The following is a 20,595-nucleotide window of genomic DNA, read 5'->3' as shown; positions in this document are numbered from 1 at the left end:
TATGTTTTCAAAATGGCAGTCCAAAAGCAAGGCCTTGAGATTAGGCTACTACAAAGAAACAGAAACCCGATAAAAAGGTGGGCTTGTAGGAGAGCACCGGAATCACAACTAACTGCTGAACAAGCATCGACAGGAAGACACTGGAACTCACCAAAAGAGATACCCCACATCCAAAGACAAAGGAGAAACCACAATGAGACGGTAGGAGGGGCGCAATCACAATAAAATCAAATCCCATAACTGCTGGGTGGGTGACTCACAAACTGGAGAACACTTATACCACAGAAGTCGACCCACTGGTGTGAAGGTTCTGAGCCCCACGTCAGGCTTCCCACCCTGGGGGTCCGGCAAAGGGAAGAGGAATTCCTGGAGAATCACACTTTGAAGGATAGTAGGATTTGATTGCAGGACTTTGACAGGACTGGGGTAAACAAAGACTCCACTCTTGGAGGGCATACACAAAGTAGTTTGTGCATCGGGACCCAGGGGAAGGAGCAGTGACCCCATAGGAGACTGAACCAGACCTACCTGCTAGTGTTGGAGGGTCCCTGCAGAGGCGGGGGGTGGATGTGTCTCACCATGAGGACAAGGACACTGGCAGCAGAAGTTCTGGGAAGTACTCCTTGGCTTGAGCCCTCCCAGAGTCCACCATTAGCCCCACCAAAGAGCCCAGTAGTCTCCAGTGCTGGGTTGCCTCAGGCCAAACAACCAACAGGGAGGGAGCCCAGCCCCACCCATCAGCAGACAAGAAGATAAAAGTTCTGCTGAGCTCTGCCCACCAGAGCAACAGTCAGCTCTACCCAACACCAGTCCCTCCCATCAGGAAACTTGGACAAGCCTCTTAGATAGCCTCATCCACCAGAGGGCAGACAAAAGAAGCAAGAAGAACTACAATCCTGCAGCCTGTGGAACAAAAACTACATTCACAGAAAGATAGACAAGATGAAAGGCAGAGGGCTATGTACCAGATAGAGGAACAAGATAAAACCCCAGATAAACAACTAAATGAAGTGGAGATAGGCAACCGTCCAGAAAAAGAATTCAGAATAATGATAGCGAAGATGATCCAGGACCTCGGAAAAAGAATGGAGGCAAAGAATGAGAAGGTGCAAGAAATGTTTAACAAACACCTAGAAAAATTAAAGAACAAACAAAACAGAGATGAACATACAATAATGGAAATGAAAAAAACACTAGAAGGAATCAATAGCACAATAACTGAGGGAGAAGAACAGATAAGTGACCTGGAAGACAGAATGTTGGAATTCAGTGCTGCAGAACAGAATAAAGAAAAAAGAATGAAAAGAAATGAAGACAGCCTAAGAGACATCTGAGACAACATTAAACACAACAACATTGTCATTACAGGGCTCCCAGAAGGAGAAGAGAGAGAGAAAGGACCTGAGAAAATATTTGAAGAGATTATAGTCGAAAACTTCCCTAACATGGGAAAGGAAATAGCCACCCAAGTCCAGGAAGCACAGAGAGTCCCAGGCAGGATAAACCCAAGGAGAAACACGCTGAGACACATAGTAATCAAATTGGGAAAAATTAAAGACACAGAGAAAGTATTGAAAGCAACAAGGGAAAAATGACAAATAACATATGAGGGAACTCCCATAAGGTTAACAGCTGATTTCTCAGCAGAAACTCTACAAGCCAGAAGGGAGTGGCATGATACACTTAAAGTGATGAAAGGAAAGAACCTACAACCAAGATTACTCTCCCGGGCTTCCCTGGTGGTGCAGTGGTTGAGAATCTGCCTGCCAATGCAGGGGACACGGGTTCGAGCCCTGGTCTGGGAAGATCCCACATGCTGCAGAGCAACTGGGCCCGTGAGCCACAACTACTGAGCCTGTGCGTCTGGAGCCTGTGCTCCGCAACAAGAGAGGCCGCGACAGTGAGAGGCCCGCGCACCGCGATGAAGAGTGGCCCCCGCTTGCCGCAACTGGAGAAAGCCCTGGCACAGAAACGAAGGCCCAACACAGCCAATAAATAAATAAATAAATAAATTTATAAAAAAAAAAAAGATTACTCTCCCTAGCAAGGATCTCATTCATATTCCACGGAGAAATCAAAAGCTTTACAGATAAGCAAAAGCTAAGAGAATTCAGCACCACCAAACCAGTTCTACAACAAATGCTAAAGGAACCTCTCTAAGTGGGAAACACAAGACAAAAAAGGACCTACAAAAACAAACCCGTAACAATTAAGAAAATGGTAATAGGAACATACATATCGATAATTACCTTAAACATGAATGGATTAAATGCTCCAGCCAAAAGACACAGGCTCGCTGAATGGATACAAAAACAAGACCCATATCTATGCTGTCTACAAGAGACCCACTTCAGACCTAGGGACACATTCAGACTGAAAGTGAGGGGATGGAAAAAAATATTCCACGCAAATGGAAATCAAAAGAAAGCTGGAGTAGCAATACTCATATCAGATAAAGTAGACTTTAAAACAAAGAATGTTACAAGAGACAAGGAAGGACACTACATAATGATCAAGGGATCAATCCAAGAAGAAGATATAACAATTATAAATATATATGCACCCAACACAGGAGCACCTCAATACATAAGGCAACTGCTAACAGCTATAAAATAGGAAATCGACAGTAACACAATAATAGTGGGGGACTTTAACACCTCATTTACACCAATGGACAGATCATCCAAACAGAAAATTAATAAGGAAACACAAGCTTTAAATGACACAATAGACCAGATAGATTTAATTGATATATATAGGACATACCATCCAAAAACAGCAGATTACACTTTCTTCTCAAGTGTGCATGGAACATTCTCCAGGATAGATCACACCTTGGATCACAAGTCAAGCCTCACTAAATTCAAAAAAATTGAAATCATATCAAGCGTCTTTTCTGACCACAACGTTATCAGATTACAAATCAATTACAGGGGAAAAAAATGTAAAAAACACAAACACATGGAGCCTAAGCAGTGCATTACTAAATAACCAAGAGATCACTGAAGAAATCAAAGAGGAGATCAAAAAATACCTAGAGACAAATGACAACGAAAACATGACGATCCAAAACCTATGGGATGCATCAAAAGCCATTCTAAAAGGGAAGTTTATAGCTATACAAGCCTACCTCAAGAAACAAGAAAACTCTCAAATAAACAATCTAACCTTACACCTAAAGGAACTAGAGAAAGAAGAACAAACAAACCCCAAAATTTGCAGAAGGAAACAAATCATAAAGAGCAGAGCAGAAATAAATGAAATAGAAACAAAGAAAACAATAGCAAAGATCAATAAAACTAAAAGCTGCTTCTTTGAGAAGATAAACAAAATACATAAACCATTACCTAGACTCATCAAGAAAAAGAGGGAGAGGACTCAAATCAATAAAATAACAAATGAAAAAGGAGAAGTTACAACAGACACTGCAGAAATGCAAAGCATCCTAAGAGACTACTACAAACAACTCTACGCCAATAAAATGGACAACCTGGAAGAAATGGAAAACTTCTTAGAAAGGTATAACCTTCCAAGATTGAACCAGGAAGAAATAGAAAATATGAACAGACCAATCACAAGTAATAAAATTGAAACTGTGATTTAAAATCTTCCAACAAAAAAAGTTCAGGCCCAGACGGCTTCACAGGTGAATTCTATCAAACATTTAGAGAAGAGCTAACACCCATCCTTCTCAAACTCTTCCAAAAAATTGCAGAGGAAGGAACACTCCCAAACCCATTCTATGAGGCCACCATCACCCTGATACCAAAACCAAAGATACTCAAAAAAAGAAAATTACAGATTAGTATCACTGATGAATATAGATGCAAAAATCCTCAACAAAATACTAGCAAACAGAATCCAACAACACATTAAAAGGATCATACACCATGATCAAGTGGGATTTATCCCAGGGATGCAAGGATTCTTCAGTATATGCAAATCAATCAATGTGATACACCATATTAACAAATTGAAGGATAAAAACCATATGATCATCTCAATAGATACAGAAAAAGCTTTTGAAAAATTCAACACTGATTTATGATAAAAACTCTCCACAAAGTGGGCATAGAGGGAACCTACCTCAACATAATAAAAGGGATATATGACAAACCTACAGCAAACATCATTCTAAATGGTGAAAAACTGAAAGCATTTCCTCTAAGATCAGAAACAAGACAAGGATGTCCACTCTTGCCTCTATTATTCGACATAGTTTTGGAAGTCCTAGCCACGGCAATCAGAGGAGAAAAAGAAATAAAAGGAATACAAATTGGAAAAGAAGAAGTGAAACTGTCACTGTTTGCAGATGACATGATACTATACATAGGGAATCCTAAAGAGGCCACCAGAAAACTACTAGAGGTAATCAATGAATTTGGTAAAATTGCAAGATACAAGATTAATGCACAGAAATCTCTTGCATTCCTATACACTAATGATGAAAAATCTGAAAGAGAAATTAAGGAAACACTCCCATTTACCATTGCAACAAAAAGAATAAAATACCTAGGAATAACCTACCTAAGGGGACAAAAGACCTGTATGCAGAAAACTGTAAGACTCTGTTGAAAGAAATTAAGGATGATACAAACAGATGGAGAGATATACCATGTTTTTGGATTGGAAGAATTAATATTGTGAAAATGACTATACTACCCAAAGCAATCTACAGATTCAATGCAATCCCTATCAAATTACCAGTGGCATTTTTCACAGAACTAGAACAAAAAAATCTTAAAATTTGTATGGAGATACAAAAGACCCTGAATAGCCAAAGCAGTGTTGAGGGAAAGAAACGGAGCTGGAGGAATCAGACTCCCGGACTTCAGACTATACTACAGAGCTGCAGTAATCAAGACAGTATGGCACTGGCACAAAAACAGAAATGTAGATCAATGGAACAGGATAGAAAGCCCAGAGATAAACCCAAGCAACTATGGTCAACCTATCTATGACAAAGGAGGAAAAGATATATAATGGAAAAAAGACAGTCTCTTCAATAAGTGGTGCTGGGAAAACTGGACAACTACATGTAAAAGAATGAAATTAGAACACTCCCTAACACCATACACAAAAATAAACTCAAAATGGATTCGAAACCTAAACGTAAGACTGGACACTATTAAACTCTTAGAGGAAAACATATAAGAACGCTTTTTGACATAAATCACAGCAAGATCTTTTGTGATCCACCTCCTAGAGTAATGTAAATAAAAACGAAAATAAACAAATGGGACCTAATGAAACTTAAAGGTTTTTGCAAAGCAAAGGAAACTGCAAACAAGATGAAAAGACAACCCTCAGTATGGGAGAAAATATTTGCAAATGAATCAAAAGACAAAGGATTAATCTCCAAAATATATAAACAGCTCATGCAGCTCAATATTAAAAAAACAAACAATCCAGTGTAAAATGGGCAGAAGACCTAAATAGACATTTCTCCATAGAAGACATATAGATGGCCAAGAAGCACATGAAAAGCTGCTCAGCCTCTCTAATTATTAGAGAAATACAAATCAAAACTACAATGAGGTATCATCTCACACCAGTTAGAATGGGCATCATCAGAAAATATACAAACAACAAATGCTGGAGAGGGTGTGGAGAAAAGGGAACCCTCTTGCACTGTTGGTGGGAACGTAAATAGATACCGCCAGTATGGAGAACAGTATGGAGGTTCCTTAAAAAACTAAAAATAGAATTACCATATCACCCAGCAATCCCACTGCTGGGCATATACCCAGAGAAAACCATAATTCAAAAAGACACATGCACCCCAATGTTCATTGCAGTACAATTTACAATAGCCAGGACATGGAAGCAACCTAAATACCCATCTACAGATGAATGGATAAAGAAGATGTGGTACATATATACAATGGAATATTACTCATCCATAAAAAGGAACGAAATTGGGTCATGTGTAGAGACATGGATGAATCTAGAGACTGTCACACAGAGTGAAGTAAGTCAGAAAGAGAAAAACAAATATCGTATATTAACACATATATGTGGAACCTAGAAAAATGGTACAGATGAACCGGTTTGCAGGGCAGAAATTGAGACACAGATGTAGAGAACAAACGTATGGACACCAAGGGGAGAAAGTGGCAGGGCGGGGGTGGGGGGGCGGCGTGGTGGGATGAATTGGGAGATTGGGATTGACATGTATACACTGATGTGTATAAAATAGATAACTAATAAGAATCTGCTATGTAAAAAAATAAATAAAATTAAATTTTAAAAAATGTATTATACTTATATTCCCTAGTGGATTAAAAAAAAAAAGCTCACCAAAGAAGGCTTATGCAAGGAATCAAGAAGTTGATGACTTATTTTGACCACCTGAAGTGGCAACCTGGGTCCATAAAAAAAAAAAGACTCATGCACCCCAATGTTCATTGCAGCACTATTTACAATAGCCAGGTCATGGAAGCAACCTATACGCCCATCTACAGATGAATGGATAAAGAAGATGTGGTACATATATACAATGGAATATTACTCAGCTATAAAAAGGAACGAAATTGGGTAATTTGTCAAGATGTGGATGGATCTCGAGACTATCATACAGAGTGAAGTAAGGCAGAAAGAGAAAAACAAATATTGTATATTAACGCATATATATGGAACCTAGAAAAAGTGGTACAAATGAACCATTTTTTGCAGGGCAGAAATTGAGACACAGGTGTAGAGAACAAACATATGGACACCAAGGGGGCAAAGTGAGGGGTGGGTGGTGGTGTGATGAATTGGGAGATTGGGATTGACATATATACACTAATAGGTATAAAATGGATAACTAGTAAGAACCTGCTGTATAAAAAAATAAATAAAATATAAAAATTAATAAAAGAAGCAGAAACCCAAGGATTAAATCCTTGACCATAACTTCGTAACCTATGCTGAATAGCATCACACAGTGTGTGAACACATGGATTCCGAGACCTCGTCTGTGTTACCAAGTCCCATTTTTGTGACACATTATTTGTGTGAACAGTATAATTCTTCATAAATCATAAAATTGCACAGTTACTGGCGTTGGTTCACTGAAGTTTTGTATTTAATTTGAGATTTTTCTTCAACTTGGGCCAGGTATAAATAACGGCCTCCTCAGAGCTGCTTAAACACTTCAAACACAGTCTCACAGGCCACGTGAAACAGGTGTTGAGTGCTCCTGAGTGTGCACGGCTGTTAGGATTCATGTCAAAACTGACCCTTTAACTGGATAATAAAATCTGTACCTCCACTACTTCCAAACAGAGTTAGACTTCGAAACTTTTAAGCAGGCCCCAAGCTGTTGATATATGCACTTATACTTACTGGTCATTCATCTCTTTGTAATACTTGTGTGTGTGTGTAAAAGATGTCCAACTGACCTTTTCATCTTTTGTCCAATTATTCAGACCCTCAGCATACTTCCTCTGCAGGTTCAGGTATCTTCTTTCTATACACAAATTTTAAATATGCCATCTTTCCCATTTAGGATAGTGAGTATTACAATTCACTAAGATGGATTCTTGAAAACGATCCAACAGAACTGGACCTCAGGTTTGTCATAGATGAAGAACTTTTTGGACAGGTTTGTAAATTTTGATTAATTAAAATGGTACATAAATTGTGGAACTTTAGAACTTAAGTTTAATAACTTAAGTGAAATGTCATAACTTAAGTTTAGATGTTAAATAATGCATGTACTCAACATATTTCTGCACTCTATTTTTAAATTTATTTTCCAGTAATGAAAGCTGTCTCTCAGAAAGAATTTCTGCTTCTTTAACATTTGACTCATTCCATATTTATTTTAGTAAAACTAATATTTCAAGTTTTCTTAGCTTTTGAATGGATTTAATTTAAAACACCAGGTTTCTGGTATAACTATCATATTTATACTTAATTTTTTTCACTAAAATAACATATCAAGGTATCATGCTTAATTTTAGACCCATCAACATGAGTTGAAAATCGGCGGATCAGAAATAGTCGTCACCAATAAGAACAAAAAGGAATATATTTAGTAAGTATTTTGTTGTAAGTATTTTACTCTATTTAGTAAATTATTGGAAATAATTTTATACTTCTTTCTGGGAAGACTCTTTGTACCTTCTTTCTCTTACCCCAGAGTCAGAGCCTCAATGTTCTTTTTCTCTTTCTGTAACCATGTCATATTACTCACTCATGTTCATGTTTTTGCCTTGGGCTTAGCTAGTCTTTATTTTTTGTTTCTAACCAGAATACATGTACCTTAACAGTTTTTCTTGTTTCCTGTGAAAACGATGAAATGTTTTGTTTGTTTTAGTCTTGTAATACAATGGCGATTTGTAAACCGAATCCAGAAGCAAATGGCTGCTTTTAAAGAGGTACTCATTTTGTTTCCTCTTCTATAACTTAAAAGTACAGTCCGTAAGTTTTAAATATTGGGCCTTATCATGTCAGAGAAAAAGTAGTACATGACTTTTTAAAACCATTTTAAATTCATTTTCATACTGACAAAATATTAAATGAATAGATGTTGAGTTAAAATGCAGTCATTCAAGAAATCCATGCAATAAACTGTCCTCCTTAACATGGATCCCCCTCAGCTTTCCCAGTCCCACTCCCCTCACCTTAAGTAACCTTGGGTGAACAAAGGAACAAGAGTGCTAGAGGGATGGTGGAATATACTATTTGTTTCTTTTCCTGAATGGGGTCACATCATACATGTTGGTTTGTGACTCACTTTCTTCGCTTATCAAATACTTATTGGAGGTCTTTACCTGCCAAGATATATAGCGACCTTTCTTTGTGGCTGCCTTTTATTCATACTCTAAATTCATAAGTGATTTAAACTTGCCAATTGATAGACATTTAGGCTGTTGTCAGGGCATTCATTTCCTAAGCTAACTAAAAGTCTTCTGTTAAATATTTATCACATACTTTTTCATTTATTCAACATTGAGCACTGACTGTGTCTGGTGCTATGCGAGAGGCAAAGAGACATAGGTCCTGCTGTCAAGGAGCAGAGACTCTAAAGGGGGAAATGGACAGAGGGAAGCCTGCAGTACTAGGTGAGCAGAGAAGAGAGGTAGAAACCAGAGCAGAGAGAGGTGGAGGCAGGGGAGGAGAGGGCTCGAGGGATCGGCCAGCCACAAAGGAAGGGGAAATGCAATTCTAAGCAGAGGGAGCAGCACCTGTGAAGTGTGGCAGTAAGACAGACTGGGCACACGTTAGAGAGAATACAAGCCATTGCTGTACTGGATAAGAGGATGCAAGAGGTGAAATTAAGCCTGGAGAGATGGGAAGAACCAGATGATGGGGGCCCTGTTTGTTCAGAGTTTTCTCTGAAGTCCAGTGAGGGAAGAAGGTGGCATTAAAGGCTATTAACAATAGAACACCAGGATTCAATGTATTGAAACAGTTTGGTCAGATCATTCTGGAAGTGGTATGTAATGAGCTAGAGAGGGCAAGACGAGCCACAGAGGCTAGTTGGAAAGAGCTGCAGTAATCCCGGGGAGAAATGGTAAGGACAGTGGGAAGAAAGCTGTGTGGGCACGTGAGTGGCTCTCAGGAAGGGAGATCTATAGCTTAGGGTGATTTAAAGGATAGAGATCTGGGGATCCTCTGCATGTGTGTAGTGGAGGTGTGGACTAGACAAGATGGAAAATTCAAAAGAACAGTAAGAACGGTGAGAGTGGATGGCCACACGTGGGGATGTGGGAACACCAACATTTAAGGAACGGACAGGAGAAACAGAGACATCAAAGGAAATCAGCAAAGGCAGACAGACATAGGAGGAAAACCATCAACAACAGCAGAGTTTCAAGAACAAGGGTGTTGTCAACAATATCGTAGTGCAGAGAAGTCAAATAAGATAGGGAACTAAAAAGCATGTAGTAGATGTAGCTGCAGAGCTGCCTTTGAGTTTCTCCAGGACACCTTCAGGGAAGCATTGATGCAGAGGTCAGATTGCAGTGGTTGAGGGATAGATGGGGGTGAGCGAGGGGATTTGGAAGTGCGTAGTAACACTGTCCAGAGTGTGGAGAGCAGAAAGAGGGGCTTGCTTTCTTGTTTTGTTTTTAAGGTAGATAAGGCTTGAACAAATTTAGATGCATCAAGAGTGAGCTAATAAAGGTTTAGTGATGACATCCTTGAGGAAGCAGATGAAGCACAGAGAGGAAGTGGTCCCTCTCTCCACAGCAGTGGGGAGGAGGCCCTCGTGGATGTTGGTGCTGGTTGGTATGTGGGGATGCAGAAGGTTGAGGGAATTCCATCCTGCAGAATTGCCTCTATTTTCTCTCTCAAGTAGAAATTACCTGCTGTAAAGAAGGGGTGACATGGAGGAGGAGGAGGCTTAAAAATTGTGGGGAAGTTTTAAAATAGCCACTTTGAGGAAATCAGTGAGAGAACAGACAGGTATACTTTCTTGCCAACACTGAAATGTCAGTTAAGAGCCCATGAATGTATAGTGGAAGAAGACGAAGTATGGGATTGTCCATTGACCCCACTGACCAGGATTTTAAATATATTCTTTCTACTAGGGATTTTTTGAACTGATACCACAGGATCTCATCAAAATTTTTGATGAAAACGAACTAGAGGTAAGAAATACTGTTCATATCTTAAAACAGGACTTTTGTTCCCATTATTTTTCATGTCTACAGCTTGACATTTCTTATTACGTAGCTTCTGATGTGCGGCTTGGGAGATGTCGATGTGAATGACTGGAGAGAACACACAAAGTACAAAAATGGCTACAGTGTAAATCATCAAGTCATCCAGTGGTTTTGGAAGGTAATAGAAAGCTTCTATTTTCATAAATTACTTTTCAGTAGATTCAGTCATATTTAACTATACTAGTGGATCACATAGGGATACGACAAAAATATGTATAGCCCTGCCAAAATTATCTTTGATGTTGTACTGTATACGTTTACCTTCTGGAATATGGTTCCAACCTCCATACATATTTTTAGATACATAAAATGTACAGCATGTAGTAAGCGGCAGTGACAGCTGAGGTAAGCACTTGATTCCTTACTAAAGTTGGGACTCTTCAAGGGAACTTGTACTAACCTGCAGTGTATTCTCTGGGACTCCTGCATGGCTCCTTGGAATGTGATTTTCCATCTTATACAGAAATGTGTATGCTACTCAATACCAGTAAATAACAATTTTTTAAAAGCCGTGAGTCACATCTGAGAGGAAATGTTGTCACTTTAGTAGGCTATAATCCCATTCTAAAGAGTTACCATGTAGCCTTGGAAATGAAGTTTCAAGGACTTCGTGAACCACCCATAAGCACAACTTGAACTAAAAGAAACATGCAAATTTCATAAGTGATCATTAATGCTCTAACTAAATTCTGATAGCATATTTTTCAGGATAGTTTTGTTACTGTTTTTTCCCAGTGATGTTCCTAAGTGCTGCTTTTATCTTTTGCAGGCTGTTTTAATGATGGACTCAGAAAAAAGAATACGATTACTTCAGTTTGTCACTGGCACATCCCGTGTGCCTATGAATGGATTTGCTGAACTGTATGGTAAGGATTTCCATTGATCATTAAAAGATGGAGCTTATGGCAGTTGTCTTTTTCATGGCTGACTAGTCTTCAGGCTTCTATCATTTATACAAATATTTAGCTTAATTTTAAAAATTAAGATTTTAAAATGATTATAATTCGATACACTGAAGTAGGTCAAAATATATGTACACCTTCTAATCAGATAGCAAAGGAGAAAACTGCAAACACGAAATGACTCAAGTTACTTCCCGTTCTTGAATTTTAAATTTGATTCCCACCCTGCATTCCATTGCAGAAAAAGCATTGCCTGTAGTGTGATGGTTTAGGGCAGGCAGCGTGTAAAGTTCCACAGGGTGTTAATAAGCGTACAACAAAACACAGAGAGTATCGTAGTAGAGTACATTTGGGGGAAAGAACGGACTAAATGAAGTTAAATATTCTGTTTATTGGAATGACATTTACTTGCTTTTAAAGATACCAAGAAGAACAAATCTTTCAGAGAAAGTAGAGCCAAGATTGGAGCCCTACTGTCCCCTCCTTGGTCAACCTGGTTTCCTTGTTAAGCTTCATTTATATCTGTTTGCAGAACCTGTCAAGCAGCTGCCACTTCTCCACCTAGAGTAACCACTCCCAGTAGGAAGGCTGAGACAAGAGCTTTGCTGCTCACCAATGTGCTCATTGGAAAGACAAATCCAGTTAAGCAGGGCAAACACCCCTTCCATCTCTAGATCCAGTGCCCTCTTTTATGCAGCCCAGGCCTACAGCCGTCCACTGATATAATGAATTTTTTGGAATTTGGGGGAGATATCCCACACACAGGTCCAGAGTTATTAGTGTTAGACTATAAATTCAAATTCTTAAGGGTTTACAAAAGAAGTAGAAGTTGCTTCAGAATGTTAATATTGCAGTGCAGTATTATCTAGCCAATAAAAAGTATGTTACATTTTTTTAACATCTTTATTGGAGTATAATTCCTTTATAATGGTGTGTTAATTTCTGCTGTATCACAAAGTGAATCAGCTATACGTATACATATATCCCCATATCCCCTCCCTTTTGTGTCTCCCTCCCACCCTCCCTATCCCACCCCTCTAGATGGTCACAGAGCACTGAGCTGATCTCCCTGTGCTCTGCGGCTGCTTCCCACTACCTATCTATTTTACATTTGGTAGTGTATATATGTCCATGCCACTCTCTCACTTCGTCCCAGCTTACCCTTCCCCTTCCCCGTGTCCTCAAGTCCATTCTCTACGTCTGCAGTTTTATTCCTGTCCTGCCCCTAGGTTCTTCAGAACCTTTTTTTTTTTTTTTTAGATTCCATGTGTATGTGTTAGCATACAGTATTTGTTTTCCTCCTTCTGACTTACTTCACTCTGTATGATAGACTCTAGGTCCATCCACCTCATTACAAATAAATCAATTTCGTTTCTTTTTATAGCTGAGTAATGTTCCATTGTATATATGTGCCACATCTTCTTTATCCATTCATCCGATGATGGACACTTAGGTTGTTTCCGTGTCATGGCTATTGTAAATAGTGCTGCATTGAACATTGTGGTACAATGACTCTTGTTTTTGTTTGTTTGTTTGTTTTTGCGGTACGCCGGCCCCTCACTGCTGTGGCTCCTCCCATTGCAGAGCACAGGCTCCAGATGTGCAGTCTCAGCGGCCATGGCTCACGGTCCCAGCCGCTCCGCGGCATGTGGGAATCTTCCCGGACCGGGGCACAAACCCGTGTCCCCTGCGTCGGCAGGCGGACTCTCAACCACTGCGCCACCAGGGAAGCCCATGACTCTTTTTGAATTATGGTTTTCTCAGGGTAAATGCCCAGTAGTGGGATTGCTAGGTCATATGGTAGTTCTATTTTTAGTTTTTTAAGGAACTTCCATTCTGTTCTCCATAGTAGCTGTATCAATTTATATTCCCACCAACAGTGCAAGGGGGTTCTCTTTTTTCCACACCCTCTCCAGCATTTATTGTTTGTAGACTTTTTGATGATGGCCATTCTGACCAGTGTGAGGTGATACCTCATTGTAGTTTTGATTTGCATTTCTCTAATGATTAGTGATGTTGAGCATCCTTTCATGTGTTTGTTGGCAATCTGTATATCTTCTCTGGAGAAATGTCTATTTAGGTCTTCTGCCCATTTTTGGATTGGGTTGTTTGTTTTTTTGATATTGAGCTACATGAGCTGCTTGTATATTTTGGAGATTAATTCTTTGTCATTTGCTTCGTTTGCAAATATTTTCTCCCATTCTGAGGGTTGTCTTTTCATCTTGTTTATGGTTTCCTTTGCTGTGCAAAAGCTTTTAAGTTTCATTAGGTCCCATTTGTTTATTTTTGTTTTTATTTCCTTTTCCCTAGGAGGTGGGTCAAAAAGGATCTTGCTGTGATTTATGTCATAGAGTGTTCTACCTATGTTTTCCTCTAAGAGTTTTATAGTGTCTGGCCTTACATTTAGGTCTTTAATCTATTTTGAGTTTATTATTGTGTATGATGTTAGGGAGTGTTCTAATTTCATTCTTTTACATGTAGCTGTCCAGTTTTCCCAGCACCACTTATTGAAGAGGCTGTCTTTTCTCCATTGTATACTCTTGCCTCCTTTATGAAAGATAAGGTGACCGTATGTGTGTGGGTTTATCTCTGGACTTTCTATCCTGTTCCATTGATCTATATTTCTGTTTTTGTGTCAGTACCATACGGTCTTGATTACTGTAGCTTTGTAGTATAGTCTGAAGTCAGGGAGCCTAATTCCTCCAGCTCTGTTTTCTTTCTCAGGATTGCTTTGGCTATTCCGGGTCTTTTGTGCTTCAATACAGATTGTGAAGTTTTTTGTTCTAGTTCTCTGAAAAATGCCATTGGTAGTTTGATAGAGATTGCACTGAATTTGTACATTGCTTTGGATAGTAGAGTCATTTTCACCATGTTGACTCTTCCCATCCAAGAACATGGTATATCTCACCATCTGTTTTTATCATCTTTAATTTCTTTCATCAGTGTCTTATAGTTTTCTGCGTACAGGTCTTTTGTCTCCTTAGGTAGGTTTATTCCTAGATATTTTATTCTTTTTGTTGCAATGGTAAATGGGAGTGTTTCCTTGATTTCTCTTTCAGATTTTTCATCATTAGTGTATAGGAATGCAAGAGATTTCTGTGCATTAATTTTGTATCCTGCAACTTTACCAAATTCATTGATTAGCTCTAGTAGTTTTCTGGTGGCATCTTTAGGATTCTCTATGTATAGTATCATGTCATCTGCAAACAGTGACAGTTTCACTTCTTCTTTTCCAATTTGTATTCCTTTTATTTCTTTTTCTCCTCTTGTTGCTGTGGCTAGGACTTCCAAAGCTATGTCGAATAATAGTGGCAAGAGTGGACATCCTTGTCTTGTTCCTGATCTTAGAGGAAATGCTTTCAGTTTTTCACCATTTAGAATGATGTTTGCTGTGGGTTTGTCATATATGGCCTCTATTATGTTGAGGTAGGTTCCCTCTATGCCCACTTTGTGGAGAGTTTTTATCATAAATCGGTGTTGAATTTTTCAAAAGCTTTCTCTGCATCTATTGAGATGATCATATTGTTTTTATCCTTCAATTTGTTATTATGATGTATCACACTGATTGATTTGCATATATGGAAAAGTCCTTGCACACCTGGGATAAACCCCACTTGATCATGGTGTATCAACTTTTAATGTGTTGTTGGATTCTGTTTGCTAGTATTTTGTTGAGGATTTTTGCATCTATATTCGTCAGTGATACTGGTCTGTAATTTTCTTTTTTTGAGTATCTTTGTCTGGTTTTGGTGTCAGGGAGACGGTGGGCTCATAGAATGAGTTTGGGAGTGTTCCTTCCTCTGCAATTTTTTGTAAGAGTTTGAGAAGGATGGGTGTTAGCTCTTCTCTAAATGTTTGATAGAATTCACCTGTGAAGCCCTCTGGTCCTGGGCTTTTGTTTGTTGGAAAATTTTTAATCACAGTTTCAATTTCAGTGCTTGTGATTGGTCTGTTTCTATTTCTTCCTGGTTCAGTCTCAAAAGGTTGTGCTTTTCTAAAAATTTGCCAGTTTCGTCCAGGTTGTGCATTTTATTGGCATATACTTGCTTGTTGTAATCTCCCATGATCCTTTGTATTTCTGCAGTGTCAGTTGTTACTTCTCCTCTTTCATTTCTAATTCTGTGTCTATTTTGTTTATCTTCTCAAAGAACCAGCTTTTAGTTTTATTGATCTTTGCTATTGTTTCCTTCATTTCTTTTTCATTTATTTCTGATCTGATCTTTATGATTTCTTTCCTTCTGCTAACTTTGGGGGTTTTTTTGTTCTTCTTTCTCTAACTGCTTTAGGTGTAAGGTTAGGTTGTTTATTTGAGATTTTTCTTGTTTCTTGAGGTAGGATTGTATTGATCTAAACTTCCCTCTTAGAACTGCTTTTGCTGCATCCCATAGGTTTTGGGTCATCGTGTTTTCATTGTCATTTGTTTATAGATTTTTTTTATTTCTTCAGTGATCTCTTGGTTATTTAGTAGGGTATTGATTAGTCTCCATGTATTTGTATTTTTTACCATTTTTTTCCTGTAATTGATATCTAGTCCTATAGTGTTGTGGTCGGAAAAGATACTTGATACAATTTCAATTTTCTTAAATTTACCAAGGCTTGATTTGTGACCCAAGATATGATCTATCCTGAAGAATATTCCATGAGTGCTTGAGAAGAAAGTGTATTCTGTTGTTTTGGGGTGGGATGTCCTATAAATATCAATTAAGTCCATCTTGTTTAATGTGTCATTTGAAGCTTGTGTTTCCTTATTTATTTTCATTTTGGATCATCTGTCCATTGGTGAAAGTGGGGTGTTAAAGTCCCCTACTATTATTGTGTTACTCTCAATTTCCCCTTTTATGGTTGTTAGCATTTGCCCTATGTATTGAGGTGCTCCTACGTTGGGTGCATAAATATTTACAATTGTTATATTATCTTCTTGGATTGATCCCTTGATCATTATGTAGTGTCCTTCTTTGTCTCTTGTAATAGTCTTTATTTTAAAGTCTATTCTGTCTGATATGAGAATTGCTACTTCAGCTTTCTTTTTATTTCCATTTGCATGGAATATCTTTTTTTCCGTCCCCTCACTGTCAGTCTGTACATGTCCATAGGTCTGAAGTGGGTCTTTTGTAGGCAGCATGTATACGGGTCTTGTTTTTGTATCCATTCAGCCAGTCTTTGTCTTTTGGTTGGAGCATTTAATCCATTTACATTTAAGGGAATTATTGATATGTATGTTCCTATTACATTTTCTTAATTGTTTTGGGTTTGTTATTGTAGTCTCTTCCTTCTCTTGTGTTTCCTGCCTAGAGAAGTTCCTTTAGCATTTGTTGTAGTGCTGAATTCTCTTAGCTTTTGCTTGTCTGTAAAGGTTTTAATTTCTCCATCGAATCTGAATGAGATCCTTGCTGGGTAGAGTAATCTTGGTTGTAGGCTTTTCCCTTTCATCACTTTAAATATGTCCTGCCACACCCTTCTGGCTTGCAGAGTTTCTGCTGAAGGATCAGCTGTTAACCTTATGGGGATTCCCCTGTATATTATTTGTTGCTTTTCCCTTGCTGCTTTTAATATGTTTTCTTTGTGTTTAAGTTTTAATAGTTTGATTAATATGTGTCTTGGCGTGTTTCTCCTTGGATTTATCTTGTATGGGACTCTCTGCGCTTCCTGGACTTGACTATTTCCTTTCCCATATTAGCAATGTTTTCAACTATAATCTCTCAAATACTCTCTCAGTCCCTTTCTTTTTTCTCTTCTTCTGTGACCCCTGTATTTCAAATGTTGGTGCGTTTAATGTTGTCCCAGAGGTATCTGAGACTGTCCTCAATTCTTTTCATTCTTTTTTCTTTATTCTGCTCTGCAGTAGTTATTTCCACTATTTTATCTTCCAGGTCACTTATCCTTTCTTCTACCTCAGTTATTCTGCTATTGATTCCTTCTAGAGAATTTTTCATTTCATTTATTGTGTTGTTCATAATTGTTTGTTTGCTCTTTAGTTCTTCTAGGTCCCTGTTAAACGTTTCTTATATTTTCTCTATTCTATTCCCAAGATTTTGGATCATCTTTACTTTCATTACTCTGAATTCTTTTTTGGGTAGATGCCTATTTCCTCTTCATTTGTTTTGTCTGTTAGGTTTTTACCTTGCTCCTTCATCTGCTGTGTATTTCTCTGTCTTCTCATTTTGCTTAACTTAACTGTGTTTGGGGTCCACAGGCTGCAGGTTCATAGTTCCCGTTGTTTTTGGTGTCTGACATCAGTGGGTATGTTGGTTCAGTGGGTTGTGTAGGCTTCCTGGTGGAGGGAACTGGTGCCTGTGTTCTGATGGTTGAGGCTGGATCTTGTCTTTCTGGTGGGTAGGACCGCATCCGGTGGTGTGTTTTGGGGTGTCTGTGAACTTATTATGATTTTAGGCAGCCTCTCTGGTAATGGGTGGGGTTGCGTTCCTGTCTTGCTAGTTGTTTGACATGGGGTGTCCAGCACTGTAGCTTGCTGGTTGTTCAGGGGAGCTGGGTCTTAGCATTGAGATAGAGATCTCTGGGAGAGCTCTCACCAACTGATATTACGAGGGGCTGGGAGGTCTCTTGTGGACCAATGTCCTGAACTCAGCTCTCCCACCTCAGAGGCTCAGGCCTGACACCTGGCCAGAGCACCAAGATCCTGGGTCATCCTGGAGAAGATGCACTGAAGCCAGGAGAAAGCTAGATGATGGGAGACCTGTCAGAAGGCTTGTTTGGTGAGGTCAGGCAAAGGATGGTGACATTCTGTACCCAGGCTTTACTCGCGAAGGGGAAAGGGGTGCCTCGGGAAGCCAAGTGCGAACTTCCACGCAAAAGTATGTTACATTGATATTGGTTGACTTACAGGAAGCTTTCCAGATGGATTGTTTAGGTGAGAGAATCAAGAGGAAAGGAAATATGATTCCATGCTATGGAAAACACAATGACAAAAGTACTGAAATTTTAACTGTATGGATAATTGTGATGGGTGATGTGTGAAAAGCAATGCTTTTTGAGAAAAGAGTAATATGGAAAATTTAGGTATTTTTAGTGCTGCTTCTGACAACTATCCTCACACACACATATTTGGATATGAGTCTAAGACATCAGAGAAGTATGGAAGGTGTCTCATCATGTTGTCAGCATTGATGACCTGGGAGGTTGGAGGAATTTGAGAATTGGAGAAGGAAGAGCTAAGCGAAAACTCCAAAGGAAAAAAAAAGTTTCTAAGAATGTCCATAATAAGAGGAAAATGTAGCATGTATAACATGATCCCGTGCACATAAAATCCTATATAGATGCACATGCACAAAAAGATTCATGATAGGATGTTTACTCAGATTTAATGGTGGAATTTCAGGTTATTTTTGCATCTTTCATTATATAATCTCACTGCAAAAAAATAAAGCAATGGAGAAAAAATAATCAGAAAAAGCTGTTTTCAGTGGGACTCAAAAACACACATTTTCTGTGTACCTATGACAGAGGTGGTATATGGAAATGCAGGGCTAGGAAACAGCAAAAGCCCCGTCAGACACACAACCCCCACCCCCTGCCCCAGGGCAGAGGGATACTGTGGTCCCAAATGCACTGATAGAAGAGGAGACCTCATTTCATGGCTGGACAGTAAAGTCATCAGGCCCAGGACAACATTATTTCTTCTGAGTTAAAAGCAACTAGATGTTCTCTGTGTGTTTAAGTTCTACATTAGCAAAAGTGAGTTGTGAAATGCCCAGAAATTCCTGTAAGACAAATTGAAACCAAAGCAACCCTTCTTCCTTGTAGGCTCAAACGGACCACAGTCATTTACAGTTGAGCAGTGGGGCACCCCTGAGAAGCTGCCAAGAGCTCATACGTGGTAAGCAGTTTCTCTGACCCTAGAGAACAAGTCCTCGGGGACAGAAGGTCCTCTTACAGTCTGGGTACGGAAGGTCTAGTTCCCTCTGTGCTGTGTTGGTGGCAGATATGGAGGGGGAGGAGGGAGAGGAGAGGAGGAGGGCCGGGAATCAGCCACACCAACCCAGGAACAGCTGTTTCTTTACTGGGCAGGCCTGAAGACCAGGCAGCTGAACACTGGAGAGACCCATCTAAACTTTTGACCCGGGGACATCCCTGGCGGTCCAGTGGTTAAGATTCGGTGCTTCCACTGTAGGGGGCACGGGTTCCATCCCTGGTCAGGGAACTAAGACCCCAGATGCCACACGGTACAGCCAAAAAAAAAGGTAAACTGTTGACCAGATCTTGCTTCCATCACATGAATGATGATCCATCCCAAGAAGGACTAGAACATTCCATTTTGAAGGTTCAAATGACAGGAGCCCAGACGTTTGGAGATCAGGGTGGAGGTGAGAGGTCACCACCAAGAATTCATGGGGAGAGTCCACACCTGGAGTCCAATCCTAAACATTCCTTCTCCCTGAGGAGAAAAGGTCTTTTCGTGTGGTTGAAACATAGCACGCATAGCTGCACCATGAACAGTTTGCCCTGGGAACTCGCTTTGTCAGTGTCTGCAATAACCAGCCCCTCTCTGTTCTTTCAGCTTTAATCGCTTGGACTTGCCACCGTATGAGTCCTTTGAAGAATTATGGGATAAACTTCAGATGGCCATTGAGAACACTCAAGGTTTTGATGGCGTCGATTAGATTACAAGTAACCATCTATGGCGTTTTACTGCCGCTTTTTTATAAGCAAAATCTTGACTTAAAATTTTCCAGGGAACTACTAACCCTTGGCCATTGATGCTTCCCAGATAATGGAGAAAATCATGTCAAAGAATTAGAAGAAATAGTATGACAACTTTTCCATTATTTCATTCACTTATATAAGGTGTTGCTTTTACGCAGTTGTTTTGTTCTATCTTGAGTTCACCCTCTAGTATAAAAGTCCTGTGTGCCTGAAATCGTGAGTGTTGTCCTTGACATTTACCTCTTTTACAGTATTTGCCAGGCAGTTTCTTAAACTACTGAAATTATAACTGTGAAATATTTGTGATAAGTGTCATGTGTGAAAAGTTTGATGCTTTTTGAGAAGGAAACTGAAATTGGGGGAAAAAACTTTAA

At 39.3% G+C, this 20,595-nt stretch overlaps 1 protein-coding gene across 5 annotated transcripts in view; it reads left to right on the top strand.

Moving 5' to 3' along the window:
* NEDD4 (NEDD4 E3 ubiquitin protein ligase) overlaps positions 1-20,178 on the top strand; it is a gene marked incomplete at both ends in the record, with an annotated part of 157,151 nt that extends 136,973 nt beyond the window's left edge. For all 5 annotated transcript variants that reach the window (XM_082846364.1, XM_082846363.1, XM_082846361.1 and 2 more), the window contains 8 exons: positions 7,493-7,588; positions 7,950-8,023; positions 8,306-8,366; positions 10,524-10,583; positions 10,669-10,776; positions 11,428-11,524; positions 19,322-19,394; positions 20,076-20,178. In XM_082846364.1, coding sequence (XP_082702490.1) covers positions 7,493-7,588; positions 7,950-8,023; positions 8,306-8,366; positions 10,524-10,583; positions 10,669-10,776; positions 11,428-11,524; positions 19,322-19,394; positions 20,076-20,178 — 672 coding nt within the window. The remainder of the gene's footprint in view (positions 1-7,492; positions 7,589-7,949; positions 8,024-8,305; positions 8,367-10,523; positions 10,584-10,668; positions 10,777-11,427; positions 11,525-19,321; positions 19,395-20,075) is intronic.
* Positions 20,179-20,595: the final 417 nt, after the last annotated feature.

The sequence above is a fragment of the Leucopleurus acutus genome (genome assembly GCF_964270905.1).
Source record: "Leucopleurus acutus genome assembly, chromosome: 1".
Taxonomy (NCBI): domain Eukaryota; kingdom Metazoa; phylum Chordata; class Mammalia; order Artiodactyla; family Delphinidae; genus Leucopleurus; species Leucopleurus acutus.
Note: the sequence above shows the minus strand (reverse complement) of the source record. Positions and strands in the feature narration are given on the sequence as shown.